The sequence below is a fragment of the Balaenoptera borealis genome, assembly GCF_965194805.1.
Source record: "Balaenoptera borealis genome assembly, chromosome: 7".
NCBI lineage: Eukaryota > Metazoa > Chordata > Mammalia > Artiodactyla > Balaenopteridae > Balaenoptera > Balaenoptera borealis.
This window is the reverse complement of record NC_138864.1, coordinates 13,353,323-13,373,410: the sequence shown is the minus strand read 5'-3', so window position 1 is coordinate 13,373,410 and position 20,088 is coordinate 13,353,323. Positions and strand designations below refer to the sequence as shown.

At 42.8% G+C, this 20,088-nt stretch overlaps 1 protein-coding gene and 1 long non-coding RNA gene across 7 annotated transcripts in view; both read left to right on the top strand.

Annotated features, from left to right (window-relative positions):
- The first annotated feature begins 122 nt into the window (after nucleotides 1-122).
- On the top strand, nucleotides 123-1,814 carry LOC309632406. Of its 2 annotated transcripts, none has more exons than XR_014246894.1 (2): nucleotides 123-207; nucleotides 912-1,814. It is a non-coding gene; the product is annotated as an uncharacterized lncRNA (long non-coding RNA). The 2 variants fall into 2 exon arrangements; XR_014246895.1 differs by lacking the exon at nucleotides 123-207 and adding an exon at nucleotides 624-759.
- Nucleotides 1,815-15,322: 13,508 nt separating this feature from the next.
- Nucleotides 15,323-20,088, top strand: part of OGDH (oxoglutarate dehydrogenase) — a 75,445-nt gene continuing 70,679 nt past the window's right edge. For 4 of the 5 annotated variants that reach the window (XM_082399740.1, XM_082399737.1, XM_082399741.1 and 1 more), the window contains exon 1: nucleotides 15,323-15,430. In XM_082399740.1, the coding sequence (XP_082255866.1) occupies nucleotides 15,341-15,430 (90 nt within the window). In that variant the 5' untranslated portion in view covers nucleotides 15,323-15,340. Of the gene's footprint in view, nucleotides 15,431-16,666; nucleotides 16,799-20,088 lie in introns of those variants that run through there. The other variant, XM_082399739.1, reaches the window with a different exon arrangement.

Genomic DNA, 20,088 nt, shown 5'->3' with positions numbered 1-20,088 from the left:
CGTCCGCTCTGCCCCGCCCCGCGCGCGTCTTCCAGGCCAGGATGCACAGCCGAGGGGAGAGTGCGCAGGCGCACGACGCTCGGGTGTTCCCTCCTGCTCTCTGGCTGCGCAGTTGGTTTGGTCCCCTTCCAACTAGTGGTTTACACCCAGTGCGCATGCGTGCGCCTACGCCCCGCTCCCAGTAAACGCGGCACGGCCGAGTGGAGAGTAAGCGTCGGCTGACGCCTTCTTTGCAGATCCTGCTTAGAGTTCTGGCCTGCGCCGGGGCTTGGGTCCCAGATCTGGACGGTTGGAGGGCGGGCCCCAGATCTGGAAGATTGGGTCCCCCGGGGCGTCCGGACCCGGGATCCGCGCAAGGCGGGAAAGTCGGAGCCCAGGGGCAGACGGGCACTTCCCGAGACCCCGGCCGGGCGGGTGTCGGTGTGAGAGCCCTTCTGGGGTGCAGGAGCCTTAGGCGCGTCCGGTGCCGGCTGGAGGAGCGGCCCGCCCGGCCTTTGGAGGCCCTGACCCGGGAGAGGAGGCCTTGCCTGGATGGGGCTGCAGTCCAGCCGACAGGAAACGATATTCCGAGCCAGTGGGGCTCCAACAGGCTTTTAGGTGTTCCTGATTTTAGGAGTTTGTCGGGGTTTTTTTGCATGCCATGTCAGTGTTGCGGTGGTTATTTTCTGACACTCCCCTGCTAGGGGTACACACTGAAGTATCCACAGATAGTCACCCAGGGGTGCTGACCTGGGAGAGGAGGTGGAGATTGGGCTCCAGGTGAGAGATGTGTGGGAGGAGGGACGATGCGAGACGGTCCAGTTGTCGCTAGACTGCTCCCGAAGGGCGGGGCGAGGCTTGGCGGCGTCTCCGTCTGTGTTCTCCAGCCCGTATTGCTATCTCAACTTGTCCGACTGCTCATTGTCCCCTAGGTGAAGAAGATCTGGGACATGCGGTCCCTTGGACTGCGGGTCTGCTCCACTGGCCCGCAGTGGTCTGGGGCTCAGAGTGGAGAGAAATGTGGAGCAGAACGAAACCTGGCCTCGTGGCTCCGATGGGCCCGTGAGAAGTGGAAGTGGGGGCCCAGTGCTTGCTCTGCTGCCTGCCTTCCTTGCTAAACACAAAGAAATCCTGTAATAGCGTGCTTAGTGTTGCATATGCTCCAATTTATCCGTAAGAAGTGGGATTGAACCAAAGCAAACATCCTTGTGGAATTAAAGAAGTTTTACAAGGCAGACCTCCCTGAGCAGCAGCAGTTCTGCGGTGAGGATGGAAAATAAGAACTTTTTAAGAAGCTGGAAATTTGGGTTTCAGTATGAAATCTGATTGTTAAATATTAGTCTATGGCTCAACTCTTCTCTAATGGAATGAACAACAAGGCACAATCTGGCCACATTCAGCAGTGAGTCATGTGAACAACATGTGATCTCATACAAATCCAGTGGGGGACAGTCTTCTGGTTTAAGTGATTTAACCTGTTTGCCGGCTCCTCCCTTCAAGGTTCTCTGCGTCTTTCTCCCTCCTTTCTTGGAACAAACTGGTACAACTTGAGACTGAAGATCTGGGCTAAGAAAACTGAGGAAATGTATGAGGAAAACTCAGAATTTCTGAGTAGGTCCATGAGGCCTGGTTACATCTCCTAGTTACAGCACCCCTATTGTGGGATGGAGGAAGGTGAAAATCAAACCAGAAAGTTTCTTACTGGGCATGGAATTAGAACAAAGAAAGGTTGAAAACTTGTTTTAAATTTTCTAATAAGAGAATTTCGAAACATAAAAGTAGAATAACTACAATGAACTTTCATATACTCATAAACCAGTTTCAACAACAATCAAGATTTTGCCTTTCTTATTTCATTTATCCCTTTCTGCATTTTTGTTTCCTCAAGTGTGTTAAAGACTCCCTGGACATCATATGGTTTCACCTATAAATATTTCAGTGTGTCTCTAGCAGAAAAGGACCGTTAAAAATACCATTATCGGGCTTCCCTGGTGGCGCAGTGGTTGAGAATCTGCCTGCCAATGCAGGGGACGCGGGTTCGAACCCTGGTCTGGGAGGATCCCACATGCTGTGGAGCGGCTAGGCCCATGAGCCACAATTGCTGAGCCTGCGCGTCTGGAGCCTGTGCTCCGCAACAAGAGAGGTCGCGATGGTGAGAGGCCCCCACTTGCCGCAACTGGAGAAAGCCCTCGCACAGAAACGAAGACCCAACACAGCCATAAATAAATAAATTAATTAATTAAAAAAAAAATACCATTATCATACCCGACACAATTAAAAATCATTCTTTAATAATTCTAATACTTAGTGTATATTCAATTCCTCCCCCCTCCCCATCTCAAAAAACTTTGGATTATTTAATCATGTCTAAACAAGGTCTGCTTACTGCATTCATTGATATATCTCTTAAACCTCTTGATACACAGTAGTCCCCCCTTATCCAAGGGGGGATACATTCCAAGACCCCCAGTGGATGCTTGAAATGTCAGATAGTACCAAACTATATATACCATGTTCTTTTTCTATACATACCTCAGATAAAGTTAAATTTATAAATTAGGCACAGTGAGAGATTAACAATAACAAAATAGAACAATTATACTTTAATAAGAGTTATGTGAATATGGGCCCTCAAAATATTCTGTTGTACAAATTTAATGCCTTTTCCATCTTAACTAAGTTCTCATCATGCACTGTGGTTATAACTTTTGCAGTTTGAGATTCAACAGGAAAACCAGCATGAATTTCTTTTTTCCTTCTTTAAAATTCCACAGAAGTTTCATTCTTAACATAGATCTTAGCAATTTCAGCATACGATTTTTTTCTTACTAAGTCAAGAACCTTCACCTTTTCAACTTAAAGAAATTTATGGCTTCTCTTTGGCATATCTGAATTGCCAGCATCACTACTCTTGCACTTTGGGGCCATTATTAATTAAAATAAGGGTTACTTAAACACAAGCACTGTGATACTGGGCTAGCCAATCTGATAACTAAGAGGGCTACTAAATGGGCAGGATACACTGGACAAAGAGATGACTAATTTCAGGCAGGACAGAGCAAGATTTCATCACGCTACTCAGAACAGCAAGCAATTTGAAATTTATGAATTATTTCTGGAATTTTCCATTTAATATTTTCAGACTGCAGTTGACCACAGGAAGCCAAATCCATGGATAACGGGGACTACTGTATTAACAATTCCCCTTCCCTTTTTGTTGTTGATGGTGATGTTGATGCCATTTACTTATTGAAGCAACTGGATCATTTGACCAATAGAATTTTCCACATTCTGGATTTGGTTGATTGTTTCTTCATGTGTCACTTAACAGGTTTCTCTGTCCTTGGTACATCCTTCAAACAGTGAAATCTAGAGCCAAGGAGGAGTTACAGTAAGACAAAATGTGTTTTAATCCATTAAACCCATTACCCTTTTTTAAAGCTCAAATTCTCTCATAAAACACTTTTGCTATGCTTTTTTTTGACACAATTCCAGTAGCCTTCGGGGGCTTCCTTACATTCCATTTTGTACATTTCCTGCCCTAGACACAAAAATCAGCCATTTATCCAAGGAATCCTAATTTACTTTTAGCAAGAAATAGTATCTGTATTTCTAATTTTTTTTTAGGAGAACCCTGAAATTTGTCCTAATTGATGGGTAATTTTAAGAAGCTTGCATTCCCCACAGGAAGAAACCTGCCTTAAGTAATCTAATTCCCGAGGTCCCAAACCTTTTCCCCTCAAAGGTGGGAGGCGGGAATTTCTGCCAACATTTACCTAGGCTAGCTATCCCTTCATTCATTCATTCAGCCAATATCTGCTGAGTAGCCATTTGTGCCAGACACTGTTCGAAACCCTGGGAACACACTGGTTAACAAAACACAAAAATCCTTGTCCTCAAGGATTTATTTTGGTTATTGTCTGTCAATAAACAAGATAAATGAGTAAATATATAGCATGTCAGATGGAGGTAAGTATCAAGGAAGAAAATAAAGGGAGTATAATGAGTTGAATGGTGGCCTGGAAAAAGACATGTCAATGTATGAGTCCCAGGAACCTGTGAATGTCACCTTAATTGGAGAAAGGATCTTGCAAATGTAATTAAGGATCTTGATGAGATAATCCTGGATTATCTATGCAGGCCCTAAATCCAATGACAAGTGTCTTTATGAGAGACACAGAAGATACCTCACACCCATTAGGATGGCTACTATTAAAAAAAAAAAGAAAAACAGAAAATAGCGAGTGTTGATGAGGATGTGGAGAAACTGGAACTTTTGTGAACTGTTGTTGGAAATGTAAAATGGTGCAACTACTATGGAGAACTGTATTGAGTTTCCTCAAAAAATTAAGCATAGAATTACCGTATGTCCCAGCAATCCCACTTCTGGGTAGATCTCTAAAAGAATTGAAAGCAGGATCATGAAAAGATATTTGCACATCCATATTCATAGCACTATTCACAATACCCAAGAGGTAGAAGCAACCCAATGTCCATCAATGGGTGAATAGATAAGGGATAAACAAAATGTGACACATATATACTCTGGAGTATTATTCAGGCTTAAAAAGGAAATTCTGCAATATGCTACAACATGGATGACCCTTGAGGACATTATGCTTGGTGAAGTAAGTAGTCAAATTTAGAGAAACGGAAAGTACAACGGTGGTTACAAGGGGGCTGGGGGGAAGGGGGGAATGGGAAGTTGCCTAATGGGTACAGAGTTTCCGATTTGTAAGATGAAAAAGTTCTGGAGATCTGTTTCACAACACTGTAAATGTACTTAATGCCATTCTACTGTACAGTTAAAAAAGAGAGACACAGAGAAAAGGAGGTGGCCGTGTGATCACAGAGGCAGGCATTGGAGTGAGGCAGCCACAAACCAAGGAATGCCTGGAGCCACCAGAAACTGGAAGAGACAAGCAATGAAATCTCTCCTAGACCCTCTGGAGGGAGCACAGCCCAGCTGACAACTTGATTTTGGACTTCTGCACTCTCTAATTGTGATAGAATGAGTTTTTGTTGTTTCTAATCCAGTATGTTTGTGGTAATTTGTTATGGTAGCCACAGGAAACTAATATAGCGAGTGTCTGGTCAGATGTGGGATGGGATACAGAAGAGTGGCCAAGGAAGGTTCCCTGAGAAGATGCTGTGTGAGAGAGGCCCTTAAGGGGCAGGTTACATGGATACCTGAGGAAACAGTGAAAGCCCCAAGGCTGTTGTGTGTCTGGTGAATTGAGGAAAGTCAAGGAGGCCAGTGTGGCAGGAGGAGAGAGAGTGAGGGGGAAAGTAGGAGGAAACGAGGCCATAGATGGGCATGGGAAGACTAGGTAGGGTTTTTAGACCATTTAAGGACCTTGGCAAATAAATGAGAACCTCTTAGGGGAGTTTTGAGTAAGGAATGACTTGATCTCAGATTTTTTAAAAAATATATTTGTTTGTTTATTTTGGGCTGCGTTGTGTCTTCATTGCTGCGCGCAGGCTTTCTTTAGTTGCGACGAGTGGGGACTACTCTTTGTTGTGGTGCACAGGCTTCTCATTGCGGTAGCTTCTTGTTGCGGAGCACAGGCTCTAGGCACACGGGCTTCAGTAGTTGTGGCACATGGGCTTCAGTAGTTGTGGCACATGGGCTTCAGTAGTTGTGGCTCGTGGGCTCTAGAGCACAGGCTCAGTAGTTGTGGCGCATGGGCTTAGCTGCTCCGCGGCATGTGGGATCTTCCTGGACCAGGGCTCAAACCCGTGTCCCCTGCATTGGCAGGCGGATTCTTAACCACTGCACCATCAGGGAAGTCCTTAGATTTTTAAATGATCCTGTTCAGGCACAAGATAATCATTGTAAAATGTAATCAATGAATACAAAATATTTTTGTAAGTTATGTTTAATTTCAATTAGGCCTTTGTCCATCTTGCAGCTTACAGGAAATTCAGAAGTTAGAAGACACCATGAGGAAATAATAAGGTAAATCCAGAATATGGAACAACTGACTCCAACCTTTCAAAAACTAAAGCCAAAAAAGGGGCAGGGGGAAGTGGGAGAAATGTAAATACTAATTTAAGAAACTAAAGATGGATAATACTAATTAAGACATGTGAACCTTGATTGGACCTTGGTGTGGTAGAATGTCTGCGAAGACCTTCTCCAACAATCCCTCCTATCCCCATGTCCACGTGCTGCTCTTCCCACTGAGGAGTGGAATCCATTTCCCCTCCACTGGAATCTGGTTTTGACCCTGTGACTTGCACTGACCAATTCAATGCAGTGGAAGGAAAGCTGTATGGCTCTGGTGCCTGGGCCTTAAGAGGCCTTGTGGCTTCCATTTTCACTCTCTTAGAACCCAGCTGATATGAGATCCAGCCTGAGCCACCAGTTAACAGAATGAAGCTCTTCTGGATCCTTCAGTCCCAGAGGAGCTGCCTCAGTCAATACCATATGGAACAAAGATGAGCTGTCGCCACCGAAACCACTCCATGCAATTACGCCACTGGAGAAAGTGAAGATACTCTTTATGAACTGATATATTTATAAACATTTCCAGGATATTTTGCTAAGTTAAAAAAGCAAGGTGCCGAAGAGAGGACATAGTATGCTATCTTTGGTGTTTGTATTTGCATGAAAAATGCTGGAAGAATATATAAGACGATAATATAAGTGGTTACTTATAGGTAACATGAATATTCAGCAAATATACACCACTATGGCTGTGCTGTGTAAACTACAGAAATACTTCTGTCCTAGTTGGTAAATGGCCACTCTCCAAGCCCCTGAATTCCCTCCATCTCTGCTCTCATCCTGGGATACCTGACTGCGCCATGATCCAACAAATAGTTACCCCTGGCAGGGAAGGGGTCTGCCAGGCCAGCAGATAATGAGGTGGATGGTAACAGGGGTGGTGCAAGGGAGACTTTGCAAACTAGACCTTTTAATATGTTTTTGATTTCTGAACCAAGTGGATGTGTTACCTAGTTAATAAAATATATTTTAAAAACAAAAGCAGTGCTACTGCAATTCTCTATCACAGTACCTTGTTTTATGGATTTCAGATCATCAATTTCTGTCTTGTTGGTTTACCCTAAAAGGTCAGCACTATGACAATACAGATCCTGCCTGTCTGTTGTGTTCACTTCTGTATCCCCAGCACCTAGAACCAAACTGGTAGAAATATTTGTTGAATGAATGCAGAATGCATATTATGATGAAAAAGCATACTGAACAAAAGCCACAGGATGCAGCGAAGGCAGTGCTCAGAGGAAAATTTATAGTTGTAAAAGCCTGCATTAAAAAAGAAGAAAGAGGGGCTTCCCTGGTGGCGCAGTGGTTGAGAATCTGCCTGCCAATGCAGGGGACACGGGTTCGGGCCCTGGTCTGGGAGGATCCCACGTGCCGCGGAGCAACTGGGCCCGTGAGCCACAATTGCTGAGCCTGTGCGTCTGGAGCCTGTGCTCCGCAACAAGAGAGGCCGCGATGGTGAGAGGCCCGCGCACCGCGATGAAGAGTGGTCCCCGCTTGCCGCGACTGGAGGAAGCCCTCGCACAGAGGCGAAGACCCAACACAGCCATAAATAAATAAATAAATAAATAAATTTAAAAAAAAAAAAAAAAAAGAAGAAAGAAATCAATAACCTAACTTTACACTTTGATGAACTAAAAAAGAAAGAAAGAATAAAGAAAAAAAAGAGAGCAAACTAAACCCAAAGCTAGCAGAAGGAAGGAAATAATAAAGATTAAAGTAGAGGTAAATAGGGAATTCCCTGGCAGTCCAGTGGTTAGGACTCTGCTCTTTCATTGCTGAGGGTGTGGGTTCAATCCCTGCTCAGGGATCCTGCAAGCTGCACAGCACTGCCAAAAAAAGAAAAAGAAAAGAAAAAAAGGAAAAAGAAAGAAAGAAAAAATGGCAAATGAGGCTATCTTAAAATTTATATTTGGGCTTCCCTGGTGGCGCAGTGGTTGAGAATCTGCCTGCTAATGCAGGGGACACGGGTTCGAGCCCTGGTCTGGGAAGATCCCACATGCCACGGAGCAGCTGGGCCCGTGAGCCACAACTACTGAGCCTGCGCGTCTGGAGCCTGTGCCCCGCAACGGGAGGGGCCGCGATAGTGAGAGGCCCGCGCACCGCGATGAAGAGCGGTCCCCGCACCGCGATGAAGAGTGGCCCCCACTTGCCGTAACTAGAGAAAGCCCTCGCACGAACCGAAGACCCAACACAGCCAAAAATAAATAAATAAATAAATAAATAAATAAAATAAAGTAGCTATTAAAAAAAAAATTTTATATTTAAAAAAGTAGAGGTAAATAAAACAGAATAGAAAAGCAATAGAGTCCATGGAAGGTATAAGTTGATTATTTGAAAAGATTAATAAAATTAACAAGGCTTTAGCTAGACTGACAAAAAAAAGAGGAAGAAGATATAAATCACTAAAAAATCAGAAATTAGAGGCATTACTACTGACCTAACAGAAATAAAAAGAAGATAATACTATGAACAGCTGCACAACAACAAACAAAATAATTTAAAGGAAATGGACAAATTCCTAGAAACACACAAATTACCTAAAGTGACACAATAAGGAAAAGTCCAAGAATGGACTCTCCTGGTGAATTCTACCAAATATTTAAGGAAGAATGAATAGCAATCCTACTTAAACTCTTCCAACAAATTGAAGACAACACTTCCTAACTCATTATATGAGGCCAGCATTACACTGATACTAAAGCCAAAGATATCACAAGAAAAGAAAATTCAACCAAAATCCCTTATGAATATAGACGCAAAAATCCTCAACTAAATAAATACTAGCAAATAAAATCCAACAGTATTTTTTTTTTTTCTTTTTGCCACGCTGGGCCTTCATTGCTGAGCGCAGGCTTTTCTCTAGTTGTGGCGAGCGGCAGGGTGGGGGCGGGGGGGGATCTACTCTTCGTTGAGGTGCACGGGCTTCTCACTGCAGTGCTTTCTCTTGTTGCGGAGCACGGGCTCTTGGCACGTGGGCTTCAGTAGTTGTGGCTCGCAGGCTCTAGAGCACAGGCTCAGTAGTTGTGGCGCATGGGCTTAGTTGCTCTGCGGAATGTGGGATCTTCTCGGACCAGGGCTCGAACCCGTGTCCCCTGCATTGGCAGGTGGATTCTCAACCACTGCACCACCAGGGAGTTCCCCCAACAGTATGTTATGAGGATTATACATCATGACCAAATGGGATTTATCCCATGAATGCAGGGGTGAGTCAACATAAGAAAATCAATCACAGTGTGTGTGTGTGAAAAAAAAAAAAAAAGAAAATCAATCAATGTAATGTATCACATTAATAGAATAAAGAGGGGAAATAAACATGATTTTCTCAATTGATGCAGAAAAGGCACTTAAAATCCAACACTGTTTCATCACAAAAAACACTCAGAAAACTAGTTAAAGAAAGTAACTTCCTTCACATGATAAAGGACATCTGTGAAAATCCCACAGCAAACATCGTACTTAATGATGAAAGACTGAATGCTTTCCCCCTAAGATCAGGAATAAGACAAGGATGTCTATTTTCACCCTTGCAATTCAAGATTGTACTGGATGTTCAAGCCAGGTCCATTAGACAAGAAAAAGAAACAGAAGGCATCCAAACTGGAAAGGAAGAAACACTATCTCTATTTACAGATGACACAATCCTAGATATGGAAACAATCCCAAAGAATCCAAAAGAAAGCTACTAGAGCTAATAAATGAATTCAGTGAAGTTGTAGGACACAATATCAATACACAAAAATCAATACACCAGTAATGAACAATCAGAAAAAAGAAATGAAGAGAGCAATTCTACTTACAAATGCATCCCCCCAAAAATCTAAGAAAAATTTAACCAAGGTAAAAGACTTGTACACTGAAAACTAAAAACATTGCTGAAAGAAATTAAAGAAGACAAATAAATGGAAAGACATCCCATGTGCTTGGACGGGAAGACTTACTGTTGTTAAGATGTTGTTACTGAACCAAACCAGGTTTGTTTGCTGGACAAGCAGCAAGCCAAACTCAGAGACTCGGAGGTTTGCAGCAGAGAAAGTGTTTATTCACAGGGCAGCCAAGTGAGGAGATGGGAGAACAAATCTCAAGTCTACCGTTCCAAAGACATAGGGCTTGGGATATTTACGGTATAAAGCTGAAGCATGGGGAGTGTGGGGAAAGGTGATTGGAAATAAGAAGGTGAGATAATCATCATTCTGCACAGGTGCAACTAAGCTACAGGCTTCATCATGGGACACATTCAGAAAAAGGCGGTGTTAGCATGTTCTGAGGGTGGAATTTTTGGCCCTCTGATGTCAAAAGGTCTTCAAGTGGACACTTGCTTGGTAGTCTTAACCAGTCTTAACGAGCTCAAACTGGACATAGCTGACTCCAAGTTCCTGAAAAACAACTTGGGCAAACATTTTATTGTTTAGGCTGCACGACACTTGGAGGACATTGATTGATTGATTTGATTTAGGCTGCACCGGGTCTTAGTTGTGGCAGGTGGGATCTTCCTTGAGACATGTGGGATCTTTAGTTGTGGCATGCATGCAGATCTAGTTCCCCGACTAGGGATCGAACCCAGGCCCCCTGCATTGGGAGCACAGAGTCTTACCCACTGGACCACCAAGGAATTCCCAGAATTTTTTTACAGGAACAATTAAAGCGAGCTTGATCAGTGAAGGCAGGTTACAAGTTTAATGGATCTAACTGATGATTACCCTTGGTTTCAATGTCAATACTACCCAAAGAGATCTACAGATTCAACACAATCCCTATCAAAATTCTAACAGTCTTTTTTGCAGCAGTGGAAAAGCCAATCCTCAAATTTATATGGACTTGTAAGGGGCTCCAAATAGCCAAAATTATCTTGAAAAAGAAAAACAAAGCTGGAGAAATCACATTTCTGGATTTCAAAACTTACTACAAAGTTACAGTAATCAAAACAGTGTGGTAATGGCATAAAGAGAGCATACAGACCAACGGAATAGAATTGAGGATACAGAAATAAACCCAACGTATATGGTCCATTGATTTTCAGAAGAGTGCCCAGTCCATTCCATGGGGCAAGAATCATCTCTTCAACAGATAGTATGGGGATCACTGGAGTTCCACATGGAAAAAGATGAAGCTGGACTCATACCACATATCATATACAAAAATTAACTCAAAATGGATAAACAACCTGAATATAAAATCTAAAACCATAAAACTCTTAGAAGAAACATAAGGGGAAATCTTCATGATCTTGGATTTAGCAATGGATTCTTGGCTATGACACATAACACACTAAGCAACAACAACAACAAATATGGATAAAATGGACTTCAAAATTTAAAACTTTTATTCATTAAAGAACATTATAAAGGGGACTTCACTGGTGGTCCAATGGTTAAGACTCTGTGCTCCCAATGCAGGGGGCCCGGGTTTGATCCCTGGTCAGGGAACTAGATCCCACATGCCACAGCTAAAAGATCCACATTCTGCAATGAACATCTCACGTGCTGCAACTAAGACCCGGCACAGCCAAATAAATAAATAAATAAATATATATATATATATATATATATATATATATATATATATATTTTTTTTTTTTTAAATGAAGAACATTATAAAGAAAGTAAAAGACAACCTACAGAATGGGAGACAATATCTGCAACTCACATATCTGATAAGGGATTAATATATAAAGAACTCCTCCAACTCAACGAGACAAAAAACCCAATTCAAAAAAGGGCAGGGGACTTCCCTGGTGGCACAGTGGTTAAGAATCCATCTGCCAATGCAGGGGACATGGGTTTGATCCCTGGTCTGGGAAGATCCCACATGCCGCGGAGCAACTAAGCCCGTGAGCCACAACTACTGAGCCTGCTCTCTAGAGCCCGTGAGCCACACCTACTAAGCCTGCATGCCACAGCTACTGAAGCCCACGCTCCTAGAGCCCATGCTCCACAACAAGAGAAGCCACCACAATGAGAAGCCCACGCACCGCAACGAAGAGTAGCCCCCGCTCACCACAACCAGAGAAAGCCCACGCACAGCAAGGAAGACCCAATGTAGCCAAAAAATAAATGAATGAATGAATAAAAAAAATTAAAAACAAAAAAGAGCAAATGACTCAAATAAATTTTTCTCCAAAGAAGATATACAAATGGCAAATAAGCACATAAAAAAATGCTTGACATCATTAGTCATTAAGGAAATGCAAAACAAGACAACAATGAGATCGCCTCACACATACTAAGATGGCTATAATACAACTTTTAAAAGAAAATAAGAAGAGGATGTGGAGAAATTGGAAATGTCATGCATTGCTGGTGGGAATGTAAAATGGTGCAGCCACTATGGGAAACAGTTTAGCACTTCCTCAGAAAGCTAGACATAGAATTACCATATGACCAACCACTTACACGCCTAGGAAATACACAAAAGAATTGTAAACAAGTACTCGAAGGATACTTGTAAGCCAATGATCATTGCAGTGAAACCACGAAGGACCCTGCGGGACCTTCCCAGGGACAGACCCCAGTGTCCCCTGCCTCTTTTTTTTTCATATTTAATTTTATTTATTTGGTTGCACCGGGTCTTAGTTGCGGCAGGCAGGCTCCTTTAGTTGCGGCACATGAGCTCCTTAGTTGTGGCATGCGAACTCTTAGTTGCAGCATGCATGTGGGATCTATTTCCCTGATCAGGGATAGAACCCAGGTCCCCTGCATTGGGAGTGTGGAGACTTAACCACTGTGCCACCAGAGAAGTCCCTCCCCTGCCTCTTGTTTGTAGAAAAGCTTTAGCCTCCTAGGCCTGCCCCATGTTCCAAAGAGCAAATTTAATCAGAGAAGTGAGAAAATGCAGAAACAAAGGAAAACAGTCAAACAAGACCAAATAATAATAGTTTAGGCATAAAACAAAGGCAAGACCCTTTAGTTCCTCCTCAAGGGCCACAGATAATACTCTGAACAATCTCCTTGTTTTGCAGATACGAAAACCCCCACTAGGTGGAAGAAGTTAACTGCATGCTGACCACAAGCACATAGACTTCAGACCAGTTGGAACCAGGTTGATGTTGCTGACTCCCGAAATACCACCTAGTTACTCCACCACCAACCAATCAGAAGAAGGTCCACGAGCTGACCAGGCACCCTGCAACCCTCTCCCCTACTGTTGCCTTTAAAAACCCTTTCCTGAAAGCCACTGAGTTCTGGTCTTTTGAGCATGAGCTGCCTTTTCTCCTTGCTTGCCTTTGCAATAAATACTGTATTTTCTTTCACAACCCAGTGTCAACCCAGTTTTGCTGCCAGTCAGGTGAGCGGACCCAAGTTTGGTTCAGTAACAGTAGCACTATTCACAAAAGCCAAAAGGGGGAAATGACCCACGCGTCCATCAACAGATGAATGGATAGGCAAGGTGCAGTATAGCGCTATAATGGAATATTATTCAGCCATGAAAAGGAAGGACATTCTGACCCATGCTACAGCATAGATGAACCTTGAAAACATGCTAAGTGAAGTAAGCAAGATATAAAAGGACAGATAAGTACTGTATGATTTCACTTATATGAGGTAGGTGGAGTCATCAAATTTATAGAGACAGAAAGTATAATAGAGGTTACTAAGAAAGAAGAGGGGAGGGGAATGGGACGTTATCACTTAATGGTTACAGAGTTCTCATTGGAGTGGTAAAATAGATAGTGGTTATGGTTGCACAACATTGTGAATGTGATTAATGCTGCTAAATTGTCCTTTAAAATGACAAAAATTTTTTCTTTTATATATTTTACCACAGTAAAAAGAGAAAGGAAGATAAAATACTGAAGTTTGTTCCTTGGTTCCTTCACTTTCTGTCTCCAGATCCTTATCCCACATATCAGACCAATTTTGTTCGTACAAGCACTTATACTTCCTACATAAAAAACAAAAAAGAAAAAAACACCTCCTACTTTGCCTTTCCCTTTTAGAAATTTAGAAATCGCTCTAAGTCTATCACACCTGTGAGCAGGTGGCAAAGTCCTCAGTTTGAATTTCAGCCCAGATTCAGACACTTGTGTCCTCTATGGAGCTTTCATGGTCAGATCCCTATGGTCAGATTGCTGGCCTTTGTCACCCCAGTATTCCTGGCTATGCCACATGACACAGCCCTTGTCTTCAAGTTTTGGGGAATAAACACCGAAGAACAATTCAAGACAGTGTGGAACAGCGTTTCCCTAATGTCAGTCATTTGGATGCCACCTTCCCATACTACTATCTAGTTAATATAGTCTTAAAATGGAATATTTTATTACAAAAGAAAACTTCTTAAATTATATTCTTTTTTTTTTAAGATTTTTTTGATGTGGACCATTTTTACAGTCTTTATTGAATTTGTTACAATACTGCTTCTGTTTTATGTTTTGCTTTTTTTTTTTTTTTTTGCCTGAGGCATGTGGGAATCTTAGCTCCCTGACCAGGGATCGAACCGGCACCCACTGCACTGCAAGGCGAAGTCTTAACCACTGGACCACCAGGTAAGTCCCCCCAAAGAAAACTTTTTATTACTGTAAATCAGAAAACCAGTATCACTTGCCATAAATATCAAAGATAAACTGTCACAAATCAGGAAGACAAAGTAATTTAAGTTCTACCTATATTATTATCCACCAAAAATTTTCAGCCTAATTTCTTATCTCTCTTTGTCAAAAAAGGGAAAGAAGAAAAAGTGGAGCTAAAGATACACTAGCACAAAATGAGGCTTTCTCCTTGCTGTAATGAAGACAGAAGAACTGCAAGGGCTTTCTCAGTATGTGATTGACTACAATTTACCATATTTCATCAAATCTGACCGTTTTCCCCCCACATTTTGAAATACAGCAGCATCTTACGATCGAGGTGTCATAGTAACACTGTTTTTTCTTTTTCAGCGGTAAGTAAAATAACCTCTGAAAGCAGATGACCATTTGTATTCGATGAAATGGCATGATACACCGTCCATGCACACCACGTGAATGCCCCCGCGATCCCGTTGCCCACTTTGGGAAACCGTTGTGTCGGCGCTGGGGCCTCCTGGTTCTCATTCCCCCGGGCCACTACCTGCTGCGCCTCGAGCGCGCATTGCTGATCAAGGTTCCTTTCTGTCTGGCAGCACAGACTAGGTCAGCTCTCCATCAGAGGACTCCTGAGAGCCCACTGCAAGAAACACTACTTAGCAACGTGCAGACCCCCTTTTCAGACCCGTCACGCAACCCGGTAGGGACCGGCCGGAGGACTCCCAGCCGCAGCCTCGGCGCCTGCACCGCTCCCCCAAGAACGCGCCAGGAGCAACGCGGCCGCAACTCTGTGACGTCAAGACCCCGCTCACGAGTTAGGGGCGGCCCCTCTCCTCCCAGGGCGGGGCGGCGTGATGACGCCACACGCCGGGGCGGGGCCGAGAGTTTGGTGCCCCGGAGTGGGGTGTCGGCGCCTCATTCGGGTGGAGCTGAGCTGGAGACAGGTATGCTCGGGCTGCAGCCGGGATCGGCCGGATTTGGGAGGCTCCGCGCCGGTCGGGCAGGAGGCGGGGGTCGCGGCAGGGGGCAAGGCCGCCGCGCCCTCGTTGTGGCCGGCGCCCCGGTGACAGGGAGTGAAGCTGGCTGGAGCGGGGCTGACGGGGATAGGTGGGTGGGACGGGGCCTGACAGACGGGCGTGGCAGCCAATGGCGCGGCGGGCGCCTCCTGGCGGGCGGAGATTGGCGGGTGCGGGCGTGCGCAGAGGTCGCGCGGGGCGCGGAGCGGCGCTCCATTGGCTGGAGCGGGCAGGGGGTGGGCCGCGCGGCGGATGTGAGGGAATGGGCGCCGCGGCGCGGGTGACCCCCAAGGTCGAGGAGGCGTCACGTGAGAGTCGCCCGGCAGTGTCCTCTCCCCACCCGGACGGATGGAAGGGTGGCACGCCCTTGAAGAAGCGGCTACGAATTGTGGGCAGTCCTCCCTTTCCAGAGCGCGGAGACGCTGGTCGGCTTCTGTCCGGGCTGATCCGTCGCTCCTGGGGTGAACCCCTGAGGAACGGATTACCCCGCAGTACCCCCACTTTTTCAGTACCCCACCGTACTAATCCTCCCTGTGTTCCTTGGGGTGACTCCCTTGAGGAGCGGATTACCCCTCAGTGTCCTCTGTGTTCAGTACCCCCTGTATCCATCCTCCCTGCCGTCTCCTGGGGTGAACCCTTGAGTGGATTACCCCGCAGCATTTACCTTACTCAGTATCTCTGCTGTGCTCAGCACGCACCATTCTCTCCGTGCTCCTCAGCGTGACGCCCTTGATGAGTGGATTACTTTGCCGCACCCTACCGTACTCTGTACCCACATACTCGGGATCTCTCCATACTCAGCACCCTCGGTATCTATCCTCTCTGTGAGCTCTTTGGGGTGACACCCTTGGTGAGTTGAACACCCTGCAGTACCCTACCGTACTCAGTACGCCACCATACTCTTCTTTCTTCCAGGGGTTTGATAGCTCATGCTGAGATGAAGTGCATTTCCTCGAGGAACACACTAGTGTACCTTTTCCCTTTTACCTGACGTCAGTGTAAATTGGGTACGGAGACTTAGTAGAAAACCTGCAGCGAGACACTGAGTAGATAAGAAACTGCTATCTCTGCTTTTCTCCCAGAACAGATGACTCAGGCCTGAGGTGTGAACTCTGTCTTGGAGTTTCTCTGTGCCTTGTTCTGCAGGCCTGCGCTTTGAAGCAGGGACTAGAGGCCCACTTCCAGGTACACTGCTCTGAGCAGCTTTAGGATGAATCGCCTGGGATGAAGCCTTGTTTGCACTGTGTCAGGACGTGCAGCAGTCCAACCGCACAGATTTTTTGCAAGACCTGCGCGGTATGAAAATATATAATACTGTTCTAGCTTTGCATATTAGCTGAGGACTAGCTCTTGAAAGTTGGAGAAATATCAGAGTATCCTGATTATATTTTTGAGAGCACTTTCCACGTTTCGAGTACTTTTTTTCTCCTTAACAGCTTTATTGAGATACAATTCATGTATCATACAATTCACTCCTTCAAGTATGCAGTTCAGTGGTTTGTAGTGTGTTTACAGTATGCAGCCATCACCAGATTTCAGCATGCGGGATCCAGGATCCAACCCCGCGCCCCCTGCAGTGGAAGCACAGAGTCTTAACCACTGGACTGCTGGGGAAGTCCCAAAATTCAGTTACTTTTAAAGACTAACTTTAATTTCAGAAATATGAATTTCTGTTGATTTCATTTAAATTTGAATGCACATTTTATTAAATGTGAAATATTTACCGTGTTTATTACATGTATATCTTGCATGTACATCTATGTGTATCACATCTGCTTTTTTTTTTTTTTTAAACATCTTTATTGGAGTATAATTGCTTTACAATGGTGTGTTAGTTTCTGCTTTATAACAAAGTGAATCAGTTATACATATACATATGTTCCCATCACATCTGCTTTTAATCAGTCTTACTCCTCACTGCCCCATTTGACGAAAGTACTGTATCATCTCCATTAAAATTTTTAGGTAGTTTTATATTGGGATAATTGTACAATTATTGAGAAATTTATTTTAGAATGGTATAATTTTGAGAAATCGTACATGCAAATCTATTATATGCAGTTATAACAAATGGTACAGAGAGGCCTCAGTGTCCCTTTACCCACTTTTCTCAAATGATAACATTTTACAAAAACTACAGTATTATATCACAACCAGGTATTGACATTGGTAACAGTCAAAATGGAGAACATTTCTATCACCACAAGCATCCCTCCTGTTACCTTTTTATGGCCATACGCACTTCCATCCTGCTTCCAATTCCTTAGCTTCTGGCAACCACTAATCTGTTTTCCATTTCCGTAATTTTGACGTGTCAGGAACGTTGCATAAGGAGACTCATATAGTAAGTAACCTTTTGGGGTTGGCTTTTTTCACTAAGCGTAATTCTCTGTAAATGCATGCAGGGTGTTGTCTGTGTCAGCAGTTTGTTCCTTTTTATGCGTCCAGGCTATTGACGTACCACAGTTGATTTAACTCTCCAACCATTGAAGGATGTCTGGATTGTTTCCATTCTTTGGCTATTAAGCTGTTATAAACATTTATATACAGGTTTTTATGTAAACATAAGTTTTCATTTCTCTGAGGTAAATGTCCAGGAGTGTAATCACTAGGTCATATGGTAGTTGCATGTTTAGTTTTTTTTTTTTTTAGAAATAGACAAACAGTTTTCCAGAGTGACTGTACCATTTTACATTCCCACCAGTAATGTATTTGTGACCCAGTTTCTCCATTATTCTTGCCAGAGTTTGGTGATGTTAACCATTTTCTAAAATTTTAGCCATTCTAATAGATGTGTAGTGATTGTGGTTTTAATTTGCATTTCCCTGATGTCTAGTGATATTGAATGTCTTTTCATGTGTTTATTTGCCATGGGTATATCCTCTTCAGTGAAATACCTCTTCATATCTTTTGCCCATTTTGTAATGGGATCATTTGTCTTTTTTAATGTTTCATTTTGAGAATTTCTTATACATTCTAGTCCTTTCCTGGATATGTGGTTTGCAGATATTTTCTCTAGTCTGTAGCTTGTCTTTTCATCTTCTTAACAGTATCTTTTGCAGAGCAAAAGCTTTTAATTTTGATCAAGTCCTGTTTATGAATTTTGTCTTTTATGTGTTGTACTTTTAGTGTCAAGTTAAGAACTCTTTGCCTGGCTCTAGTTTCTCTTACATACTTTTCTAAAAGTTTTATAGTTTTGTGTTGTACATTTAAATCTATAATCCATTTTGAGTTGATTTCTGTATAAGGTGTGAAGTCTAGTTTGAGTGGTTTCTTTCTTTTCTTTTCCTTTCATTCTTTCTTTTTTTTTTTCCCTCCCCATAGGTATCCAACCAGCAGCATTTGTTGAAAAGACTGTTCTTTCTCCATTGAATTGCTTTTGCTCTTTTGTCAAAAATCAGTTGGTTGTGCTTGTGTGGGTCTGTTCTAGAGTTCTCTATTCTGTTCCATTGGTCTTTTTGTCTATTTCACCATCAGTACCACAGTCTTGATTATTGCAGCTACATAATAAATCTTGAAATTAAGTAGATTGGTTCTTCCCACTTCATTATTCTTTTTCAAAATTGTTTCAGCTGATCTAATTCCTTCACCTTCCCATATAAATTTTAGCATAATCTTGCCTTTATCTATAAAAATTCTTGCTGGGATTTTGATAGGAATTGTGTTAAAGTTGTTTATCAATTTGGAGATAACTTCTTTATTATGTTCAATCTTCCAATCCTTAAACAAGGTATGTCTATTTATTTAGGTTTTTTCCTTCCTTCATCAGTGTTTTCTAGTTTTTGGCATACAAGTCCTGCACATGTTTTGTTAGACTTATACTATTTCCTTTTAAAAAATTTTTGTTTTCATGTGTCTGTTGATAGTTTGTAGAACTACAGTTGTTTTTTGTATATTTATCTTATATCCTGTGACCCTGCTGAATTCACTTATTAGTTCTATGAGTGTTTTTGTAGATTCCTTGAGATTTTGTCATAGATAATCATGTTATCTGCAAATAGTAGTAGTTTTATTTTTTACTCTCTGTTACATATGCTTTTTAGTTCCTTTTCTTGCCTTATTGCTCTGGCTGCAACTCTCAGTACTACGCTGAGTAGTAGGGATGAGAGTGGACATCCTTACATTGCTCCCAGTTTTAAAAAGATGCATTCAGTCTTTCACCATTAAGTATGTGTTTGCTGTAGGCTTTTGTGGATGCTTTATATTAAGTTAAAGTTCCCCTTTATTCCTACTTTTCTGAGAGTTTTTATCATGGTTGTTGAATTTTATCAAGTGCTTATCTGCATCTATTGATATGAGCATGTGATTTTTCTTCTCTAGCCTGTCAGTATGGTAGATTACATTGTTTTTTGAATATTGAACTAGCCTTGCATCCCTGGAATAAACCCCGTTAGGTCATGGTGTATAATTGTATTTGTATATTGCTTAATTCTATTCACTAAATTTTGTCAAGGTTATTTATTTATTTATTTGCATCTGTATTCATGAGGAATATGAGTTTAAAGCTTGTTTTTCCTTTTTCTTTTTTCTATCTTTGTCTGGATTTCATTTCAGGGACATACTAGCTTCATGAAATGAATTGGTAA